Source organism: Xiphophorus hellerii, chromosome 24, assembly GCF_003331165.1.
Source record: "Xiphophorus hellerii strain 12219 chromosome 24, Xiphophorus_hellerii-4.1, whole genome shotgun sequence".
Classification (NCBI taxonomy): Eukaryota; Metazoa; Chordata; class Actinopteri; order Cyprinodontiformes; family Poeciliidae; genus Xiphophorus; species Xiphophorus hellerii.
Genome location: NC_045695.1, coordinates 4,888,495 through 4,911,862, shown reverse-complemented (window position 1 = coordinate 4,911,862; position 23,368 = coordinate 4,888,495). Strand labels below are relative to the sequence as shown.

The following is a 23,368-nucleotide window of genomic DNA, read 5'->3' as shown; positions in this document are numbered from 1 at the left end:
AAAACAATCATGTCCTTACTGTGCTAGTTTTCTGCAAATGCTACAAGCTTTATTGTCTTGTTCTGTCTGTGTCTGCATAACAGCACCACCAGTAGATCTGGCGTAGTTATTACACCACATTGATTTTGTTGGATTTTCTTTTTTAGAAAAAACCCCCCCCAACTATCTAGATTGGATTCAGTGTTGATAACAAATAGAAATGTTTTTTCATTTCTCCAGAATCCTCCTACGGCTAAAGAGCTAGCCGAATTTATCACCTGAAAGTTTGACTTTCCTTGCCGACCAAATAATACTCAACAGCTCAGCAGCTCCCTTTACTCTGCCTGTGATTTTCAGACTCTGGCACCTCTTTGAAGTTTCACTTTCTTGCTCTGTTGGTTTTACTCACTTGTACTTTCTAAGTCTATCTGGCCGTATTTCCTTTAATGTTCCTGCTCAGATCTTTAACAGGGCGCCCTGGCTCGTATAATGCCCTGCTACCTCATACCTTTCCTGCACGTTTCCAGGGAGAGTTTGCCCCATCTATGGCTACCTTCTCCCTGCCGTCCGTGCTCTCTCTTCTGGCCGGCGTTAATGGCCTGGCTTGGGGCTTCGGGGTTTTGTTTGCGGCAGCGGGAGGTCGTCGGACACGATGTTACGGTTCCTGAATTCCTCCCTGAACCTGGACGACCCCCCGGGGGGAGAGGTTCCTCAGGTGCAATGGGTGAACAAAGACGGGGCTCGGTGTCGAGGTGGCGGAGGGCCGGGTTACTGAGGAACTCGATGGTTTTTTTTACCACTATCCTGTTTATTAGGTCCACAGAGGAAAGCTGTGTAAGTGTTTTCCTAATTGACTCCCTAATTAGAAAACCTTAACAGTCTTGTTGCTGAGGATCAGCCATTAGAAGGGAAACAGGCTTAACTGTGCAGGAGGTGCAGCTTCATATACCCGCATGGAGGAGGAGGTGGGAGGAAAATCACATGCAGAACTACTGAAATTACAAAACTTAAATGAGCTCACATATTTTTGGATGAAGGGAACTCGTTTCCACTGACGAGGCAAAGTCATTAAATCCACGAAACAAAGCGAACTCCAAGGACTCCACCTAGTGGCGGCTGTCAAAACTACAGCAGTCGTAGTAACTAGTGTAACTAGAAGTGCTGGGGTAGGATGTTCTGTCATGGTGTTTGGGTGGGAAAGATGCTGCAGAATGAGCCAGTTTTAGGGTAACATCGGGTTTTCATCGAGAGAATTACAGCAGGAAGCATATACGGCATCGGTTTCACTGTGGGAGGAAGTTTCTCTTCACACCACCACACTGGATGTTCAGTGCCGTGTTGTTTTTGACTTTTCAAACTCTGAGCTTGAGGAGAATCAGGCCCACAGCACCACAGATCCTCCACCTCCCTGACCAGGGATCCGGTGCCTGTTCTACAATCAAGCTTCATTATTTGTTATAATGCATGGTTATAATTGTGGGAAGAAATCTGGGAAAGCTATCAAACAGAGTATTTTTTTAAATAAATGTTCACATATTATTTTCTAATGCAATAAACAACTGATATTAACCAAAATGGGTTTAGGATATGATGAAACAGATTTTCTGTTTAAGCTCATACAAATCTTTTTTTTTTTTTTAAATCCCACACTTTTTATTTGTCAAATTTACACAAAAGTATGATCAAAATGAGAATCACTTTATGAGGTTTTAACATTTGGAAATATGATTCTTTTTTTTTCAGTATGTTCCAGCAAAGTTGGAAAGGATTTAATGTCCTATAAGCAACGACGCAGATTTACTGGAGATACCAACGACAGCATCGTGCTAATTTTATCAGAAGAATTTTGCTAGCTTAATACTTTAAACTGTATGTTTCTACCAAAAATAAAATAAATATAATTCCGAAAGCTATATTGAAAATATGCAAAACCGTACAGAAGAACCTGTGAACTTTTACACTTGAACGCTGTTAAAATACTGATTATCTCTGTATTTTTAGTGTACTTGTGCCAGTTTTCAAAGCTGTTGTAAAACCAACAGATTTTTTTTCCTACAGTGTATGGTCAGCTGACCAGCTCCTGCTGCAGCAAAGCGTCCACAAACCATTACACCTCCACCTCCATGCTGCACTGTTTCCTGGATCCTGGGTTGATTCCAAATGTCTCCTGTCTTCTGGTGTCCAAATAATTCATTTTTTGTCTTCTTCAGTCTGTTTTTTTTATGTTCTCTTTGAAGCAGCTGCAGGTATTCTCATGTTTTTGGAGACTTCTCCTGTCATCCTGGAGTTCGCCTTCGGTGTAAATTTGCTCGGAAGACCAGATTTGAATTTCCAATTCCCTGCACTTCATTCCGTTCATGTTTGTTTGAAGGTTTCGATTTTCCCGGCCAGGAAACCCGCTGCAGAGTGCTCTGAGTTTGTTTCACAGTAAACTAAGTGACAGTATTCACCTTTGTTTGCTGCGTTGCGTCTGTTTGCTACCATCTCTGATAAGACGGGGATTAGTCACAGTCTAATCTGCAGCGACTCTCCTGTGTAGTAATATTTCTCTGCTCCTCTTCATCTTCATCCTGCCGTTTTTCTCCCTGCTCCGTGTCAAATGACTCGACTTGTATCTGTCTGTCACCTCCCTTTCATCCCCCACCTCCCCCCTCCATCCTCCTGACAGTTGACTGGTATGGCAACAGCAGACTGGGAGTATTTTTAGCAGGTCACAGATGGGGGGCCGTGGCAGCACGACAGAGACCAGAATGTTCTTTATCTCAGCTGTCACTCGCTATTCTGCTGGGTTTTTCTCTCTCTGGACCAAACATGGATGCTGTCCACTTGGAGAGGGAGATGAAGGAGGGAGGGTGAGGGTGAGGGGGGCAGTTTGAGGTGGTTCTGCCCCCTCAAAATGAAGTTTTCATTGTCGTACAGCTGCTCAGTCTGCTCCCTGGTGGGAACGCCTGAGGAAGCGATGCAGGTTGTTCTTTTACAGGAAGATATAAATTGCAGCAGGTAGTTTGTAAATAACCAAATTGGTTTATGTTCGGCAACATGTCCTGTCCAGAGTTCAACTCCCAACACATGAAACTGAATGAAGTCGCCCCCTGCTGGACAACTCTGGCTGAAGGCTGGAGGTGGAGAGCAGAATTCATGATTCAATCAACAGCAAAGCCGCCCCAGACCATCACACTGCCACCACCACGCGTAACTGTAGCTTCTTTAGTCTCTTCGGCCCACTGAACATTTCCTTCAGAAGCTTTGAGGATAATGAATATATTTTTTTTTTGGTGAATATGAAACAGCTCTTTGTGTTCTTCCTGGAGTATTGGTTTCAGTTGATGGTTCACTGGAACCACAACGTCCTGGAAATGGCTTTGCAAACCTTTCCAGTAGATCCAGTAGATGTTAATGACTTAGTCTCTTATGGATTTTTGACTTTTTGTATTTTATTCAAAGATTTCATGGCATGACTGCTCTTGCTCTTTGAGATCTTTTAGCTTACTTCAGGTTGTCAGACAGGTTCTGTTTGAGAGATTTCTTGACTCTACAGGTCAGACACTTGAAACTGAACCAAATACTAGTTAAAGTGGTGATTATTTTTTGAGAGAGCTGGGTTTGTCTGGAATGAATTCGAGAATAACATTTTTATATTTTAAGATTTTCTTATATATATGTATATATAAGTTTTGAAGTGACCTAGTCAAAGTCTAGAGTTAAAATCTGATTGAACTGCTAAGAAGAATGTGATGTCAAAGCATCATTTCCACGTCATGGTAGTTGCTTTACATAAATAGTCAGACTGCTTTTGCATAGCTTTTCCTTTAATAAGCCAGTATTTGAAACTGCTTTTAGTATTTATGTATTACTTTAAAAATGAGAAATATGAATTTGTGATGGAAAAAAAGAAGAAGAAAGCACAGCTTTTTCAGCTTTGAAAATGAACGCGTTTTAACGGTGTGTGCCTCAAAACCTTTGTGGGGACAGTTTTTATAGAAATGACTGACTGGGGGGGGGGGAAATCGTGAAACATCAACATCTTTATGTTGCAAAGTCAGGTTTGCTCCTCTCTGTTGAAAAATAACGGTCGATCAATAAATGGATCAAACATTTTTCCTCTCCTCCAGAGGCAGAGAGGGAGGGGAGCCGCTCTCTAATCAAAGCGAAGGTCTTCCTCTGAATCTTCCTGCTCTTTCAGCCTCATTTCCATCCCTTCCCTGAAGGAAACGCGCGGCAGAGCAAGTCCGACCTTCACCCCCGCCACCCTGGACAGCTGATGTGGAAATAATGGCGCCGACGCAGACATAAAGCGGCAGACAGGTAAACAGGAAATCACAAGGAGATGATGATGATGATGATGATGGAACCATCTAATTGTCAGCTTCATTTGCGATTTTCAAAGGCAAGGTCACCCGAGTCATCAAGACTGGGAGGCATTGAAGCACAACAAACGGTTCCGGATTAAGACACTAGAGAAGAAGTCACAGACAGTCCAAGGTCTGGTTAAGGTGTTGATGTCAGAAAATAAGCAACGTCTTTAAAGTCTGCATCACTGTTCTTCCTTCCAACCTCCATGTCTTTCTCTTTCCAAACCTGGAAAATGCTGCTATAAATTCCAGGGTTTTCCAGACTGCATAGGAACAGTAGCTAGTCACTGATCAGCAGCAACCCTGCATCACCATAGCAACAGAACTCATCATCCCCTGCTATGGTCTTCATCATGTCATTTCTATGTGTTTTTTTCTGGGCTCGAACATAGTTCATTATTGGGAGTTCAGCAAAACAGTGATTATATGATTCCAATAAATAACTATAAGAGAAAGTGAACATGGAAGAAATGCATTTAGCTTAATTTACTTGTATCACTAGTAAATCCAGTATTTTTTCAGACTCTTCTGGACTCAGAGTTGGTTAGTAACTACTTACATTTACCCACTAACATTTACTTGAGTAACTTCCTGAATAGCAATCTTTTACTTTTACTTGAGTAAAAATACGTTGAAGTGCTGCACCTCTTACAATTTTTGGGTACTCTACCTGCCTCTGTCTGGGCTCCACAGGACCCCTCTGGTGATGTTTTGTTGTAGGCGGATCTGTTGACTGCAGTACTTCTTCTTCTGCAGTAGTTGGCAGTAGCGAGTTAGCATCTCAGGAGCTACAGCACAACACAGAGAGGCTGCACGGCAACACTGCAGCATTGGGAGAGAGGTGGCTTGTCATGTGAATAAATTCTATACTTTTTTTCTTTTTATTTACATTTAATAGTAGAGTATTGGCTCATTTTATTACACTCTGACAGTATTTCCTGCGCCGCTTGACGCTAACGGCTAGCATTATCTCCGTGGCTAAGCTAAGTAGCAGCAGCTTCGCTAGCATGGACGGTGTGGGCGTGTAGCTCTGCGCAGAAACCAGGTGGTGTTTCTGTGGCTTCATGTTAAGTATTTAAGACACCGTGTTCATTTTTTTATTCTTCTTTGTTCGATGTAGATATAAACGCTTCCGGCTGTTGAATAGATAGTGAAAATGGACACACGAGCTCTGAAGAATCCTTATCATGACTATGATGGGAACCCAGCGTCCACGCAGGCGCTGTTTGACTCTGAGGGAAAGGTAAACCGCGGAGAGATGCGGGGGATACACGCCAGCTTTGGTTTGCTACTCATTGTTTAAATCCTTCTTTTCTCCTCCAGCTCACTCCGGCGTTTGCCCAGAGGCTGAGCAGCAATGTCAGCGAGCTGCTGGCTGTCATGGAGAATGGACTTAAGTCTGCTGATCCCAGAGACTGCACCGCTTACACAGGCTGGGCAGGTGAGGGTGGGGGAGGCACACTGGGTGGCAGGAACTGATGATGACAGAAGCTGCATTGACACAGCGCATTGTGATTGGTTCTGCAAACATCAGCAGTCACACTGATGTTTGGTACGGGGATCTGTACCAACTGTCCAGCATGGTAGTGGCAGCATCATGCTGTGAGCATTTTTATTGTTGTTTCCCCTGCAGTAAGCTAATCAGAATCTGTTACAGAAACAGCCATGTTTCTGTCCAGCATGTCTGGACTAACCCGTCCGTATCCCGGCTGTTCCTTCAGATCAGCTAGCAGAGGCTAGTGATGTTTGCTGTCTGTTTCCCTGCAGGCATCGCTTTGCTCTACCTGCACCTCCACAGCGTCTTCAAAGAGGCCGTCTTCCTGCAGAGGGCGCTGGACTATGTCACCCGCAGCCTGAAGAACCTGACCCGTCGCCATGACGTCACCTTCCTGTGTGGAGACACCGGGCCGCTGGCCGTAGCTGCCGTGGTCTATACACGCCTGCAGAGGGCGCAAGAGGCAGAGGACTGCATCAGCAGGTTGGGACAGGCTGGACCCAGGACTGGACATGGTACCAGGTCTGGACTGCAGGCTGTGGTCTGACCGCTGTGGTTCTGCTGCTCTGCCTCCAGGCTGCTGCAGTACCAGCAGGCGGTTCTGAGCGGGTCCAGTGGGCTGCCGGACGAGCTGCTGTACGGCCGGATGGGCTTCCTCTCCTCCCTGGTGTTCCTGAACCAGCAGCTGGGTCCGGACCGGGTCCCGCTGCACTGGATCCAGCAGGTCAGCGAGGCGGTTCTGGCGTCGGGCCTGCAGCTCAGCAGAAAGCTCCGCCTCCAGAACCAGAGCCCGCTGATGTACGAGTGGTACCAGGAGCAGTACGTGGGCGCTGCCCACGGCCTCGCCGGCATCTACTACTTCCTCCTGCAGGTGGGACACAGGTCCTGTCCCTCACCATGATGCTGCTGCCGCTGCTGTGGTTCTTACTGTGTGTTCTGGTCCAGCCGGGCTTCGTCTCGTCAGAGGAGCAGGTCCTGCGGCTGGTGCAGCCCAGCGTGGAGCACGTCTGCCGCCTGCGCTTCCCGTCTGGGAACTACCCGCCCTGCGTCGGGGATGACCGGGACCAGCTGGTGCACTGGTGCCACGGCGCCCCTGGGGTCTTCTACATGCTGCTGCAGGCCTACAAGGTCAGTTCACCCTGCATGTGCCCTCTAGTTTTGGTGTTCTGCGGCTGCAGGCGCCTTCTAGTGGTGGTGTTCTACTGCTGCAGGTGCTGGGGAACCCGCGGTACTTGGAGGAGGCGCTGCATTGCGGGGAGGTGGTGTGGCGCTGGGGGCTTCTAAAGAAAGGCTACGGCCTCTGCCACGGCGCCGCCGGCAACGCCTACACCTTCCTGGGCCTCTACCGGCTGACGTGGGACCCCAAACACCTCTACAGGGCCTGCATGGTGAGCACACCATGTCCACTTCCACTTTTTCTTCTGCTCTGACTTTGACGTGGACGTTGAGTTTGGTTCAAAGCAGCTGCAGCAGTCAGACTCACAGCGGCCGCTCTCAGCCCTCTGATTGAAATGTTTCTGCAGTTTGCAGATTGGTGCATGAACTATGGTCGCCACGGCTGCCGGACACCAGACACCCCCTTCTCTCTGTTCGAAGGTATGAACCGCAAAAATTAGTGTGAATTGTGCTTAGGATATGTTGCTGTAGGTCCATATGTTAGTGCTAGTCTAGATGCTATCATTAGTACTTCAGCTAGCCTTAGCTTTTTGCTAATTGTCGCTCATAAGCTGACTGTACAGTTTAGCTTTGTAAACATTGTTTTGCACCATTTCTAATACTTTCTGTGTGAGATTTTTGAATTCACTGACATTTTTCAGCGAGCTCTATAGGAGGTTTGCAGGTTTCTACCGTCTTCTGATCCTGTCTTTCATACATTTCTTGCAAGTCTTTTTGGTGAAAATTGCAGAGGCATTTGAAGTCAACCGCAAAACATTCAGCTTACAGCATTCACACAGTATTTTCATAGGAATTAGATTTTCTGTTTTTGATTTTTTTGGTGTTAGTACTAGGACATGTTCCCTTCTGGTTGCAGGCATGGCGGGCACCATCTACTTCCTGGCAGACCTTCTGCAGCCAATGAAGGCCAGGTTTCCAGCTTTTGAGGTCTAACCCCCCCCACTCCCCTCTCCTGTGCAGATACAAGGCCTGCTGTCGTACGCATGCAGACGCATCTTTAGTCCCTCAACACAATGTGGCGCTACGCAGACCATTCTTGTTTGTTTTCAGTTACCAGAACGCAAAAAGGGGAAAAAAAAAAATGTTTCCAAATGTTCTAAAGTCTTGAAGTTGTATATTTTTGTTTTCCCAAATTGTAATAACACTTTAAAGGCTCGTAAAGCAGCAAAGTTTCCTGTAGTTGCAATATCAGCGAGGAGAGTCCACCAGGTGGCAGCAGAGAGTCATTAGGGGAACGCGTTAGAGTTGACACCTGGTCTCAACATTAGGGGTTTATTTCACAGACAGATCAGCTTAATAAACCAGGAATGTGTCAGATTTAAAATTAAAGCTCATAAGGGGAAAATTAAGTATGATCCAAACAACCTAGGAGCTTTTTAATCCGCTTTGATTGGATATTTGTTTCAAAAAGTTGAGTTTGTTCTCCAGAAACCCGTCTGTTTTGTGCCATCCGCCGTGCAGCAGAGGTTGTAGAAACCCAACACGTCCTGCAGGACAGCAGGTAAAAATAGAGCTCATCTGTGGCCCCGCAGGACGCGCCTGCTGCTCCTACCAATGTCCTCCAACACTCGTCTTCCTGCTGGACCCCGACCGCTCCGTTACAGTGTCAGGAAATATTTGTAAATATGAACTGAGGTGAAATGTGTCTGATTCCATGTGGTCGAAAGAATCAATAAAGTTTGCAACATTAACATTAAATATTCATGCAGATTCTGGTTTACAGTAGACGCTAAGTAAATCCTTTATCTGAAAATAAGGGTTTTTCTGTGTGGATAACTATGATCGCTGATTGTCCATCAAACATTTAGTTGTTGTAGATCAGACCCAGGGAACCAATAAATGTTAGTTTATTCTTAAATTTTCACCCAAAAAAATCAACTATTATTACAGAGATTGGATATTAAAACACGAAGGCTCATGCTGTTTTGGGCAAAGCCATAGAAAACATGGAGAATACTGAGACCTCTCAGTCAACAGGATGTTAAAATCTCCATTCAGTCAGACTTTCTCATAAAATCTAAACCTGTTCATAGAACTGATATCAACTTATCAGTTGCTCAGATGAGGTTCAGAATAGTTTGGGCTTCCCTAAGTTAAAGAACATAATCTCCAGATACCCTAAGACACGTTATGGCCGTCCTCCTGAAGGGGTTAACCACAGGGGAGTCTCCTGGTGTCTCTGGAGGAGCTGCAGGAACCAACAGCCCAGGTGGGAAGAACTTATTTCACTCTAGAAATCTTTTGAAGTTTGCAACAAATCAACACACAGAGGCAGCAGCATTATGCCGTGGTTTATCTTAAAAGAACTAAAAAAGCTGTCTGTCTCAAGAAAACAGAGTTAGAGACTGCTTACAGTTTCCAGCCTGTGGTTCTTTGGACCATCCAGAATGGTTCTCAATTTAAAATGATGATGATTGAACTAATGTTTAAAATATGACTGTAACAAATGCTGTTTTTTTCTTGCTTTCTTTCATGTGATGAATTAATTTACCAAGACACTAAAACTACTAGTGATATTGTTTTAGATTTATTTTACTATCAATAAATTGGAAACTGTGCTCTATTTAATTGTCCATAAATTTCAACATCCCATTTTCTTCAAGTTTTTTTTATGTCTTAAAACTTAAAACACATATAGAAAATGGGGTTCTGTAAAAATGACACATTTTCTAAAATATTTATCAAAAGTTGTCTTTTTTTTTTTTTTTTTTCTCAAGGGTCATTTAACATTCATGTCATGTAAGCAAGTCTGAATAAGCCAGACTGAGAAAAAACAAATCTGGATTTTAGGTTTGTAAAGGTTGGACACCCCTGGCCTAGTCAAAGTCCAGGTAAGAATCTGTAACTAGATTTGAAAAGCAATGATTAGTATCTCTGAGTGCAAGTATTGTAAATTATTATTGTTCTCCCGCAGAGCCCATTTAGGCATGGGAAGGTCAAAGGTCATTTCAGTGTCGTAGAACATCGATGTTCCCTCTGGACATCATGTTCTCTGGCTGTTTATTAAAACCTAAATAAAATGTGTTGTTCTCTGGATGGTTGTTGGGTTTTACTCTGTGGGTATATGGAGGATGTTCCAGTTCAGCTCCAGTCTAGCTGCCAGGTTCAGCAGCTCCATACCTGCCGGAGAGCAGCCAACGTTTCGGCAGCTTTTCCCCCTGCCGTCATTTCGCCATATGAGGAGGAGAGTTCTGTCTGATTTAAAAATACCACCTAGTAACCGAGCTGAACGGGTCGCCGGCCCGTCTGAAGACGGCCGCTGAGTCCGCTGCCTCTTCCCTGCATCGAGCGTCTTCCAGAAACATCTCCTCTAACCAGAAGTTTCATCATTTAACCCTTTTCCAATAGATGGATCATCATAAATCCAATCTCGGGGTCTAAAAATAGCCTTTCCCCTTCTAAAGGCTCTGAGGGGAGACGGCTCTGCTTTCCCTAAGAAAGTTAAAGATGTCCCAACGTGTCATCTGATCCCTCCTCCCTCGCCAGGAGCTGCGTGACATCACATGCCGAACATAAATAAGGGGGCTTTGACCATGGCTCAGGACCACTCTGTCTCGGGACTTCAGCTTCTCTTCTCCTTCCTTTTCGCTCCTCCGTGCTCCTACTCTCCAAAATGGTGTGTTGGTGATTCTGGACGATTTCAATTTTGGGGCGATGGGAGTTTCTTGGTCTGGATTTACTCTCTCAAAAGTTTGCAGTAGAATGAAAAAATTGATCTGGTTATCAGGGATTTAAGAAATACCCAGAGTCGAGAAATCCATCACCTTTAGCTTTATTTGGAATGAAATTGCTTTATTTTGTTTCTCATGTGTTTGTTTTTGTGTGTTTTTATACGACAGACGGAGTTCACACCGGACCAGATTGAGGGTAAGTCCAGAAGATGTCCTTAACTTCACAATACCTTCTTGTAATCTAGTCATTAAGTGGAGATTTTCACATTACCGGCCCAACGAGTGGCAGAGTCAGCTGTAGAAGATTCCAAAGTCTTGTCTTTGGTTATCTATTCTAAGACGACCTAGCAGTGTCTTAGACGTGTTAATCCCCAAGTCAAAGGTCAAGATCCCGTCCTTGTGGTCCCCTGTTGAAAGATGTGTCCAGGCAGGCTTTGTTTAGTGTCCAGGGTGTTTTAGTCCAGTTCCAAGGAGGCGTTGGTAACGCCTCAGTCAGCATTCTCAACCCAAGTCTCTATATGGCCTTGGTGTCTCTGTCAGGGTATATCAGTTTGCTCCAAGCAGCAAGCAGGAATGAGGAGGGGTCAGGGTGGGGTGGTACAGCTGTTGCCTCTGGGCGAGCATAAATCTCTCAAAAAGGTCACTTTGAGTTCCTGATGGGCTTGGTAGAGATGACAAACCTTCGTCTGGCCCCCGGTTTTCCTCTTCTCTGCTCAGATACAGCTGTCGCATCCAATTAGCCGCAAACAATGGCAAAAGCATGCAGCTCAGAGTATTTAATCTCTCAATCCAGCCTGGTTTCACACAGCTGTCGCCTACAAGAATGTTGTAGTCATAGAAAACCCAACGATGAGTCTGAAACGTTTAACTCAAAGGATTTTCTTGCCTTCCCCCAGACTTCAAGGAGGCTTTTGGTCTCTTTGATAGAGTTGGTGACAGTCAGGTGGCCTACAACCAGGTGGCTGATATCATGCGCGCTCTGGGCCAGAATCCCACCAACAAGGACGTTGTCAAGATCCTTGGCAACCCCAGCGCCGATGGTAAGAGGCCAGATGTCTTCTAGAGAAGTGGCAGCTGTTTGTCTTGTGTTTCCCTAAGATGAGTGCGATGTGAACCAACAGACATGGCCAACAAGAGGCTGAACTTCGACGCTTTCCTGCCCATGCTGAAGCAGGTTGATACCCTCCCCAAGGGAACCTACGACGACTACGTTGAGGGTCTGCGTGTCTTCGACAAGGAGGGCAACGGAACCGTCATGGGCGCTGAGCTGCGTATTGTGCTGTCCACTCTGGGTAAATTTAGACACGCACAGTTTGCTTAGCGCGGTAGAAATTGAGACGCTGACACAGATCCTTGGGCTTCCACAGGAGAGAAAATGAATGAGACTGAGATTGATGCCCTCATGGCCGGACAGGAAGACGAGAACGGCAGTGTGCACTACGAGGGTAAGCCATCTGTCTTCCAGGTTTGGTTTTTATTGTGACAGGACGCTAATGATCTGAACTTCCTCCTTCAGCTTTCGTCAAGCACATCATGTCTGTGTAAGAGGCCGGCAGCAGGAGTGCTGAAGAAGCTGTAGCTCGCCTACAGACCGCCCGGCAGCGTTCAGGACATCAACGCTGTTTCAAAGACCAACCAAGGAAAGACAAGGACTATGTACAAGGGATGTTGAAGCGAACCCATTTTGTTGTTTATTTTGTTTTCCTTTCCACTTCGTCTCAAAACCTGCTCTCTCAGGACATCGCCTCTTCGTTGTAGACCCCATCACTCGGCCTCTGCTCTCCCCCTGGGGCGCGTCGCCTCTCGCCACATGGGGTGAGGAACGGGGGAGAAGGGGTGACCGCTCACCAAGTGAGGGTAGATCCCTCCCTTCCCACCGCCACCTCATTCAGTCCCATCATCACTGGCCCAGCAATGCCAAAGGTGCTGGAGAAACGATGAGGACAGACCGCCAGAAGTTTCCGCCTCCCTGAAAAGTTGTATTTATTTTCACTCTGAGTCACTTCAGAATAAACTTTTCCACCGTACATCCCACCTGGGCTGATCCTTGATCTTTCATTGCTCTCATTCACAGCTAGAGGTTTCGCTAAACTGCTGCAAATCTGTCAAATCTCACATATAATTTTACTTAAGCTTGTGAAATATTACATATTAGGACCTCTACGTGGTTTAACCCTGTATTATAATTAAGAATAGATTGATTTTATGCCTTTAAATTTGCAATAAATATTCCTTAAACATGTAAAATATTCAGTAGCATCCCAAGATTCTACTGACTCATTCTTTAAACAAGGTTCAAAATTAGGCCAGACTCATTCTGTTGATCTAAATATGGAAAATTAAAGCATATAAGAGTTTAGGCTGTACAGTCTACAGCAGCCTATACGCTCCAAAGAGCCATATTTGAGCTCCGTTTAGTTCAATAAAACTTGTTTAGAGCCACAAATAATACATAACTTGTCATTTTACATGAATATTTACAGTTCGAAATTTCTTTGCAAGAACCACCTTTTTTATTTTCAGGTTTTGGAAGGGAGGAAAAACTAAACAAAAAAGTTAGCAAAAGTAGGATGGAAAAAGTGTGGACAAAATGTTTTTAAAAAGCACAAAGTTTCCAATCTAATACTCAGAAAACAGATGTAAAGCACCACTGGTGCTTTTTGTCTCATTCTTTTGTGGAAATGAAATTTAAACCCCCCCAGAAACGGCTAAACCCTGCATTTGTTTCACTACAATATTTATCAAATTTCACATCTTTATCATTTTCAACCAAAGATTACTCATGTCATGCTCCAATGATGATGTTGTGATTCTTAGTTGCCTTAGAATATTATTGAAAAGTTCATTTATTTCAGTAATTGTTCCATCACCAGGTGAAACATATTGTATAGATTAAACAGACAAAGACGGATGTTTTAAAACCATTATTTCTCTTGATTATGGTGATTTTCTGCTGACAGACAATTAAAAACACAAAACTATCAAATTATTCTAACATAGGTCACTATATTCTTAACAAAGATGAAAAAAATCAGCCAAAACGGCGATCCATCGATGGATGGACGGACGGTCGGTCGGTCGGTCGGTCCATCTCCACACTTTCAGAACCACTTTCTCTGAACCCATCTATCCCGGGTTCATGACTGGTTATGACCATTATCAAGAAGTATCATTCTGTATATAATGACACTTCTAATGGACTTTTAATGTAAGTTTTTGTACAACTTTGCATTAAAAGTGTCATTATTTAACAAATGACATAATGACAAAAGTCATTCATGAAGACTGGTTCATGTAAATAACATGTTATGTCATGTTTATGACAGTGTTATGTCAGTCTTACACACACCCCTTCAACCAAAGTGTTGCCAAACACATTATTGTGGCATAAATGGTCCACATTATTTATTACGTCATACTTTTTAACTACTTATTTTAAAATTTCAATGTTCAATTGCTTAGCTCTACAATTTTTATTGTAAAACCAAAGTTTCTGGCTAGGCAGATGGGATCTCCATGCACATCATCCCAACCTGATTGGTCTGATGTTCACTCAAAGTTGGTCAAGGTGAGTGTTGCCGTTTAAAAGCATCTAGCAAGAAAACAAAAAACAACTATCAATCTGAGACAGGAATAATCCCATGTTTCAAAAATCAGTTTCAATGGCACCAATGGGTTGGACAATTCAAAGAAAGAATGTGGCATTAAAAGGATTTAAAGGTTTATAAACCATTGCACCCACACTGCTACTTCAGTTCCAAAGATGTGAAATCGAGAATAAACATCTAATGGGAAATGTCCTGTACCGGTGTATTGCTTTATCCAGTCCAGAGGATTCCAAAGATTCTCATGCCATTCAGTCAGTGGAGAGCTACTGGGTAGTAGCCACAGCTGCCCTCTGACCACTACTAGTCAAACACTGGACAACACACACAAACACACACACAGGACAAACATTTGGCTCAGATTTTGTGTTTCATAACTTTAGATTTCAATAGAAAATATTTGATGTTGTTTGTACATTTCAGGCTCCGTCAAGCTTCAGACCCCAAGTGGAAACTCACAATTTGCATGTTTCATACAGGTAAACAACACTGTTGACTTTTTCACTCAAAATAATTCTGAACATATTTGATATTAACACATAATTCAGTGTTTATAGGTGATTATTGGGTCAATTGTTGGTTCATTGTTGTGTTCATGGAGTCACTTTGTGTGTTACAGGTTCCGGTGTCCAGGTCCGGGTGTGTTCGAGTGCGCTTTGACCGGTCTGGTGTTCGTTGTGACCCAGCCGGCCAAACTGTGTTACAGGATCATCCAATGGGACGAGAGCATCCTTCAGCCAGCTGGGAAGACCCCTGCTGGGCCCCTGTACAGCATCAGCTGTTCTCCTGACGCAGTGTGCGGGCTCCACCTTTCACACTGCCAAGACACAGACAGTAAGTTACTGGAAACTGAAAAGAACTCGTCTGATTCAGACTATTATTGATTCTACATTGTGAACCTGTGAAATCTGAAGCTGCTGCTGTAAGCAGAAACCAGTGTGTTGGTGTGTTTGTCCTCAGTGTTGCCCAGTGAAGGCCTGCTGTCTGTGGTTCATGTTTTCTCTGATGATGGACTGAACTTGCTGAAGCCTCTGGAGATCACTGACACTCACGTTGTCGTGAGGGTCTTTGAGCTTTCTGCGTACGGTCTGGTCTGGGACTTCTTAAAGAGGTTCATAGAGAGAAAGGATCCGGTACCGAGCCAAGTCCTGCTGTACCTCGGACCTCTGAAACCGAAAGCTCAGAACCAGAAGCTCTACGTGTTCCTGCTGCCCAGAAACATCCCAACGTACGAGGTATGGATAATAATAACAATAACAATAAGCTATTTTATTGATAATTCTTCAAATGATTCCTCACATGGTTTTCTTGAAACTTGTATCATGTCTGTATTGTTTAGACTGATGCAAGTTAAACCCTTTAGAAAACTGTCAACATCTACCTACGCTGTGCAAACAGCATTTATTGAATAAATGTCCAGATTTATATATTTATTTATATATAATCCTGAAAATTATGTTCATACAAAATTTGAAGATTTGAAGAGTTTTTTGGGGGTTTTTTCCAGGTTAACAAAGACCAGAGGGACTGTAATTTCATCCGCTCCACTTCCAACTGCAAACTCGTCAAAGACCAGAGATACATCCTCACATGTCCAAGAGCTTCACAGCTCTATAAAATACAACCTAAGGTGAAACTTAATAGTAGAAATGCTTCAGTGTTTCAACAGAAGCTCCACTCACCTACATAGATTTGTTCTTTCATGAAATGCTTAATTTTTTTGTTGTATTTTTGTTAGCGACCAACTAAAGTTTGTTGAATAAAATATTTAAGTCACAGAGGGATTTATCCTAGACTGATGGAGGTGAAACAACACGTTCTGACAGAAACATGAACAAACTTTCTGACTCTGTTTTCTGTTTTTAGAGCGCGGAGTTCGACCTAAACTTTGGAAATCAATACCACCCAACATTTGAGATCCGTCTTCCCATCAACACGGAGGAAGTGGTGATAATAATCAAAGATGAAGCCGACACGGTGGTCTGGGAGTACGACGTCGATCTAACAGGTAAAGTCTTCTGTATAAATCTATATTATTTGTCTTTATATTTTTAATTCATTTGGAAACGGATATCGTCAATGTGATGGTTATTTAGTTTCTACCACTAGATGGCAGCACGCAGTTCGCTGACACAACGATGAGAGGACAGAAGGATTAGACCGAGTTCAGGAACTGGAAGCTCATCATTATTATTTTTTTATTCCACAGCATTGAGCCGTTTTTGTTAGGGCGTTGTACTAAATGTTACACAAAATAAAAAAATAATTAAATTCAAAAAGTCCTTTATTGGTCCCAAAGGGAATTTCAAAAGTAATTTTGGTTTGAATTCAGAGTAGTGGTCGGCGAACACACAAAATGAAATATGAACTATGTGTATTTCATGATCTCTATGCCTTTGAGTTGTTTTATCAGATCATTAGATCATGTTTTTGTCCTGCTCTTTCTATCCAGAACACTCACAAGATGACGTCCAATCGAGTGTCTCAGTCCAGTCACAGGTGAGGTTCTTCTTGTTCTCAGTTCATAATAATTTCAGACTTACTAACAAGAAGAGGAGCATAAAACCAAGATTTCATAAGTAAACAATAAACTGGTTGGGCATTTTTTAGGAGACTGAATAATTCAGATTTTTAAGCAGAAATACACAACCTGCTCTTTTCTCAAAGGATGGAAGTAGTCAACCAAAAAACAGACCAGTGAAAAGTCTGAAGGTAGATGTTCTTATTCCAGCAAAATATGTAAATATAAGATTTTAGCAACCACCCTTTCTTTAAAGCGTTCCACATGACAGGAGGTGGATATAAAAACCAATCGACTTGTCCATTTCCTGTTGGTGGAAATTCACTGTTTTAATCCCAAACAGAGTCCTAACCTCCATGTTGAGCTGCTGAACATCCTGGATGAGCTGAATGTGGAAGAGTTCAGCAGGTGTAAGTGGTTCCTGAGGAACCAACCGCAGAGCCGTGGCTTCAGAGTGAGAGAGTCTGCAGAGAGAGAGGAGGTGGTGGACCGGCTGCTGCATCGATACAGCCCTGAAGAAGTTCTTCAAGCTGTGAAGACGACATTAAAGAGTATTGGCAGGAATGATCTGGTGGAGCGATTATAAAAACTCTAGTTACTTGTTTACCATACAGTCATGTTCATGGTCATGTTTGTTTCGGCCATTTTGATGGTTTCTGTCTGCAGGAGGTGAGTTTACATTTAAAATGTCTTTGAAATTTTGGGATTCATCTTAGAAACTTTCTAGAAAAAACTTGAAAATATTCAACACTTGAAAGTCAGAAATTTCCATGGGTTTTGCTAGAACGTTTCTGAGGTTAATCTCAGGATTTGAGTTTTGTCTTGCAAATTTTGGACTTTTGGAACTCGGGAATCTCCTAATTTTTTTCATGAACCAATGGCAACAGTTAATCTTCTAGCCTGGAAAATGATTTCACACAAATTTAATTTCATTTTGCTTTTCTATATCAATAAATGATTTTTTTTTGTGTGTGTCATAAAGTAGAAAAATATTAGAAAATATTTTCTGTGTTCTCGGAATCATTTTATATTTCACTTTCAGCTAATTTATAAATACCAGCAGCACCTTTTGTTTCCAATTCATCCCTATTACAGTTGAAAACAGCTGCCCCCTGGTGGTAATAAGATGAAGTAAATACAGTCTGAAAGGTAAAATAAATAACCAAAACTATCTATTTTTGATAACACTTTAAACACCATCACAGATAAAACCATTTATATTTTTATATTTATATTTCAATTACTTGAAAATCAGATCCAAAACAGGGATGTTTGTTTAGCTTTTTTTTACCACTAAATTGCGTTTCTTCTACTAAAAGAAGGATCAAAAGGAATACAGAAGGACAAGAGGTCTCACTCTGCTCCTCTTTGTTTTGTGGACAGACGCTAAAAGACATTAAATGTTCGTTAACTTCATTTAATTTCATAAAGAGCTATAAATATGTGTGTTGACTTCAGTAAAACATGAAATAAAATAATAAAATCTCTGTTGCATTTATTGCATAAAGCGACCGAGTGACCTGTCTTCACACGAGCTAGACGATCTCTGCTCGTCTCCGTGTTTGTGTTTGTGTTGCTCAACGATGTTTCTAAGGCAGGTTGTCCAGTCGCGCGCTTATGGATTTAGAAATGTCTCTGGACGAGGAGGACAGGCGTTGTCTGCCGCTGCTGCCAGGTGAAACTCGTCACTTCTTTTCTCACTCATTGCCAGACAGACCCGGAGCCATGTGTCTGTTGTGTGTGGGGGTGTGTGGGGGTGTGGGGGGGAGGGAGGGGGAATCACTTTTTCACGCAAAAATATCTCGTGTTTTACAGCAGTAACACGTGACGTCACACTGTGACAAAAGTGTAAAATATTCTATTTAATTCAGAGTTGGGTCGTTAACAGGTCACAATAATCAGTGCCTTAAAAGTTTATTTCTAACGATACAAATGCAAAATTCAGTGTGCTTTATTAAGAAGTTTAACACAAAGAGGTGGAAGGAAAATATGGAGAATTTTTCTGCTTCAAATTGAAACTTTTTGACGCTTAAGCAAAAGTAGTAGTGGCAGCATCATGCTGTGGGGAAACGTTTTCTTTCAACGTTTCTTCGTTCTGTGTGTCTGAACAGGAAGCGGCACTCTCAGGCCGAGCAGCAGGGCTCAGCGGTCACCTCCGTTCGACCGGAGACGTCCACCGCCAAAACCCTGACGGACATCGGCACCCGGCGCATCTTCAACGAGGACCACGACATCTTCAGGCAAAGCGTCCGCCGCTTCTTCCAAGAGGAAGTGGTGCCGCACCACAAGGAGTAGGTGGCTGCAGGAAGCCGACGTCAGGAGAGAGGTTCTCCTCCCGTTGACTTCCTGTTTGTGCTCCCAGGTGGGAAAAGGCAGGCGAGGTGAGCAGGGAGTTGTGGGAGAAGGCCGGAGAGCAAGGCCTGCTGGGAGTGATGATCCCGGAGGAGCACGGCGGCATCGGAGGGGACACGTTTTCTGCTGCCATCACCTGGGAGGAGCAGTGAGTCCACACTTCCTACTCTGACTGTACCGCAATTAGAGTTTTGAAAATGCTGGAATTTTGCTGAATGAGTTTTTTTCTGGTAACCATCTTTCCTCAGAATGTACTGTAACTGTACCGGCCCGGGTTTCGCTCTGCACTCGGACATCGTCATGCCGTACATTGTAAACTACGGCAGCAAGGAACAGATCGAGCGCTTCATTCCCTCCATGACTGCTGGCAAACACATCGGCGCTATCGCCATGACAGAGCCGGGCGCAGGCAGGTGAGGACCCCAGTCCCACTTCCTTTTTTATGTCACAGATTGACCGGTGAGACACGGTGTTAACCCGTCGGTTTCCTGCGGCAGCGACCTCCAGGGAGTACGGACGTACGCCAAGAAGGACGGCAGTGACTGGATCCTCAACGGGAACAAGGTAAAGCCGCTGCTGTTCCTCTGGACGGCGCCATCGGCTTCATTCGCTTCCTTCCTCTCAGGTGTTCATCTCCAACGGCTGGATGGCGGACGTGGTGGTGGTCGTCACAGTGACCGACCGCGAGGCGAAAACGGCGGCCCATGGCATCAGTCTGTTCCTGGTGGAGAACGGTATGAAGGGCTTCCAGAAGGGCCGGAAGCTGGAGAAGATCGGCCTGAAGGCGCAGGTAGAGCAGTTTTTACTTCATGTTTGAGAACATCTCGACGTCAGGACGCTGAATTGGTCTGAATCTGTTTGAAAGGACACAGCGGAGCTGTTCTTTGAGGACGTGCGTCTCCCAGCAAGCGCTCTGCTGGGAGAACTCAACAAGGGTTTCTACTACCTGATGAATGAGCTGCCAAAGGTCTGAACACACATCCATGCAAACACACCCCCACACACACATAATTCCTCCTGAACCTTGACCCTCAGTGATGGCTTTTGCTGTCAGGAGCGTCTGTTGATTGCTGACATGGGCATATCCAGCTGTGAGTTTATGTTCGAGGAGACCAGGAACTACGTTCTGCAGAGGAAGGCCTTTGGGAAGACTGTCGCCCACCTCCAGGTCTGTTTAATTCCCCTAACACACTCGAGCAGGGGGCGGGGCTTAGCAACCAGAGAGAATAGCAATATCTTGGGGGCTTGTCCGGGATTTTCTTCTGTTTTTGCAAGGCAAATTTTGAGCAGGACCAGACTCTTTGATTACTATCTCAACTATAGGAGGTTGTGTTGCCCCTCCAGTTAAACCCTGAACCAGTCTTTCGTGGACATGTAAGATAATTATTGGCTGCCCTGGTGAAGATTCCTAAAATCCTTTAAATAAATTAGCATAATTCAAGTATATTCAGTCACAATGCCATGATGTCTAGCAAAATTCTCTGGAACTTTGAAAGAAAACTAGTGTCAGGTTTAAGCACCTAGAACATCAAAACGCAAGACACAGGAAAAGACCAGAGAGTTAGTTTCTTTTTACTCGCGAGGAGAACGGACAGAGATGTGCTTCAGTTACAATCTCCACCTATTCTGAAAATACATTCTGCCGCACCTCCTTTTATTGAAAATCATCCCTAGTTACAATGCACGTTTCAGCTCTTATCAAAACATATGCAGCTGCAACGTGATTCACAGTTTCATAAGATAAACTAGAACATTTACTACGAACAGTATGACTGAATAAGGCTAATCAGCACCATTACGCTATAAACTATCTTATTATAAACATGAAGAATAGGAGAAAATAGGAGGACAGTATTTATATAGGTTATTATTTTAATTCTATCAACTAGGCCCACAGCATCCCAGATCCTCCACCATACTCAACAGTGAGAATGAGGTGATTCATCTAAAGCACATGGCTCCACTTAAAGTGGATCAAACTGTATGCTTACAGTCATATTCAATAAATAAGAATATGCTTTCTGATGAAGCTCGTTTGTCAGATTAAGAGGAACTTTTGAAGATAACAACCAACTGCATTTCTGTATAATAAAATGCTCTTTTTTTTTTGGTCTGACATAATATTCTGATTTTAAATGTCTTGTTTTAGTTAACCATAAGCAGAATGTCATCACAATTAACAGAATTGAAGGCTTTCAAACAGCAACAAAAAATTACATATATAAACAAGCTTTTTAACAATTTATGTAATAGGTTTGTATGTTTGTCATGGTAGGGTAGTGTGGCTTGCCATGCAGATGTTATCTACCTTCTTCAAAAGGTGCTTTATTTGCTTCAAATTCTTTAGTTCTTGATAAAAACTAGTCCTCTGTCATATTCAGACCGTGCAGCACAAGCTGGCGGAGCTGAAGACGGAGATCTGCGTGGGTCGGATTTTTGTAGATAACTGCCTGCAGCTCCTCTCAGAGCGCCGCCTGGACCCCACCACCGCCTCCATGGCCAAGTTCTGGTGAGAAACCTGTGCTGGCAGACGGTTAGCAGATGGTTAGCAGCCGCTGACCTACAGCTGACCGCCTGCCTGTCACCTGCAGGGCGTCAGAGCTCCAGAACAAGGTGGCCACCGAGTGCCTGCAGCTCCACGGAGGCTGGGGCTACATGTGGGAGTACCCCATCGCTAAGTAGGTGGAGTAGCTTGGGGGTGGTGGGGGCCTGAGTGATGTCTGCTTCAGCCTGACTCTGTGTGTGTGTGTGTGTGTTTCAGGGCGTTTGTGGACTCCAGGGTTCAGCCCATCTACGGAGGAACCAATGAGATCATGAAGGAGCTGATCGCACGCGGCATCATGAGCCAGAAGTGAGACTGAAGGAACATTTGATGCTCCCTCAGCACCAAGAAAGTTAGGGATATAGTTGAAAGAATAGTTGGACTATTTCATATCTGGCTGACGTAATTTAAATAATTTCTAATAAAAGTCTGATTATTTTAGATAAATAAGCTAAAAGGCGAGACTTCTGTTAACTGATCTGTTATTTGCTTTGTGTCTCAGATTTGTGCCAATCTCAAATAAATATATGACGGTATCTGCATCTCGATTATATGTTCCAACTTTTTCCAACCAGAGACGTCAAGATCAAAGAAAATCAACACATATCAGACTCTGAAAAAAGTAACATCTTCGTTTGAAAGTCACTTTCAAACAAAGATGACTTTGTTTGAAAGTCATCAAACAAAGTCATCTTTGACTGCTGAGTTTATGTCAAAAAATGGTTTCCTCTTTAGAATGATGATCTGTAGAGGACATTGTGCAGCATCATCTCCCAGTCTCAAGCAGACCTGCTGATGATCATGAAATGCAAGAGGAGGAAACTCTGCTGGTCAGTCAAAGTACTTCAATCAGAAGAAAATCCGAAATGTTCACATGGCACTGAAGGAAAGGTCAGAATAGCCGACGCTGATCAGCAGAATAAAGAATCACAGGTAAGTTTGATTTCACCTTTTGAGGCTTTATTCTTAAATATAAAGAGAACTTTTTTTCAAAGTGGAAGAATCTGACAGCTATTAATGTCTACACGGATGAGTGGAAAAATATTTGAAAAAGCTAGTAAATAAGTAACAAAAGGTGTGGTTTGCGTGACTTTTGTTATGCTAACCACACAACATCAATAATGGATGAGAGTTGACTATTATTTTTTTTTAACAATAAATGGTTAACTCCATCCAGTTTAAATGTAATATTTGTTAAAGGGGCAGTATTGTGTGTTTTCCATTTTATACCAAATCAAGTAACTATGTTGTTATAAAAAATGCAAATATCAAATATGACTTTAAAGAAATTTGACTTTGTAATTTAACACCTTGAAATTAGGCCTCTGTCTCTTTAAGAAGCTCCTGTTCTTTCTGAAACTCTGCCGTCAGAAAGTCATCACAACATGGCTTCTCTTTTAACCCTTTAACAACGTTTTAACCAGCGTTCTACTAAGAGGTAGCTCCTATAATGAGCTCAGCAGGTGTTCAGTTTCACCAGGTGTTTGCTAATTTCTTATGGCTAGTCTGAAGGAGCAGAGTGGATTCGGTGTGGGGGAGAAGCTCGGAAGCTTTTTGTTGTTACTTACATTTTTTATTTTTATCTGTGTGGATAACTATTCCTGGAGGAGGAGCTTGGTCCACCCAGGCGTTTTGCACAGCTGAATGGTTGCCATGGAGATTAAAGGATTTTTTC

At 43.4% G+C, this 23,368-nt stretch overlaps 3 protein-coding genes across 7 annotated transcripts; all 3 read left to right on the top strand.

Moving 5' to 3' along the window:
- The first annotated feature begins 5,068 nt into the window (after window positions 1–5,068).
- On the top strand, window positions 5,069–10,036 carry lancl1 (LanC antibiotic synthetase component C-like 1 (bacterial)). 3 transcript variants are annotated; one of them, XM_032556381.1, is made up of 9 exons: window positions 5,069–5,184; window positions 5,452–5,574; window positions 5,655–5,772; window positions 6,099–6,309; window positions 6,403–6,697; window positions 6,772–6,954; window positions 7,038–7,214; window positions 7,350–7,422; window positions 7,859–10,036. In XM_032556381.1, the coding sequence occupies exons 2-9, from the start codon at window positions 5,488–5,490 to the stop codon at window positions 7,933–7,935; spliced, it is 1,221 nt and encodes a 406-aa protein (XP_032412272.1). In that variant the 5' UTR covers window positions 5,069–5,184; window positions 5,452–5,487; the 3' UTR covers window positions 7,936–10,036. The 3 variants fall into 3 exon arrangements, with proteins under 3 accessions (XP_032412272.1, XP_032412274.1, XP_032412273.1); XM_032556383.1 differs by having other exon boundaries at window positions 5,102–5,172; XM_032556382.1 differs by having other exon boundaries at window positions 5,106–5,376.
- Window positions 10,037–10,441: 405 nt separating this feature from the next.
- On the top strand, window positions 10,442–12,707 carry mylz3 (myosin, light polypeptide 3, skeletal muscle). The gene is made up of 6 exons (XM_032556384.1): window positions 10,442–10,618; window positions 10,842–10,869; window positions 11,570–11,713; window positions 11,795–11,965; window positions 12,041–12,118; window positions 12,190–12,707. Exons 1-6 carry the CDS (start codon window positions 10,616–10,618, stop codon window positions 12,216–12,218), a joined length of 453 nt encoding a protein of 150 aa, XP_032412275.1. The 5' UTR covers window positions 10,442–10,615; the 3' UTR covers window positions 12,219–12,707.
- A 2,299-nt stretch (window positions 12,708–15,006) lies between these two features.
- LOC116715758 (long-chain specific acyl-CoA dehydrogenase, mitochondrial) lies at window positions 15,007–22,235 on the top strand. 3 transcript variants are annotated; one of them, XM_032556378.1, is made up of 12 exons: window positions 15,007–15,112; window positions 16,731–16,777; window positions 18,911–19,090; window positions 19,162–19,299; window positions 19,400–19,564; window positions 19,649–19,715; window positions 19,777–19,941; window positions 20,017–20,118; window positions 20,206–20,319; window positions 21,533–21,660; window positions 21,743–21,829; window positions 21,913–22,235. In XM_032556378.1, the coding sequence occupies exons 2-12, from the start codon at window positions 16,743–16,745 to the stop codon at window positions 22,004–22,006; spliced, it is 1,275 nt and encodes a 424-aa protein (XP_032412269.1). In that variant the 5' UTR covers window positions 15,007–15,112; window positions 16,731–16,742; the 3' UTR covers window positions 22,007–22,235. The 3 variants fall into 3 exon arrangements, with proteins under 3 accessions (XP_032412269.1, XP_032412266.1, XP_032412267.1); XM_032556375.1 differs by lacking the exon at window positions 15,007–15,112 and having other exon boundaries at window positions 16,400–16,777; XM_032556376.1 differs by lacking the exons at window positions 15,007–15,112; window positions 16,731–16,777 and adding an exon at window positions 18,360–18,474.
- Window positions 22,236–23,368: the final 1,133 nt, after the last annotated feature.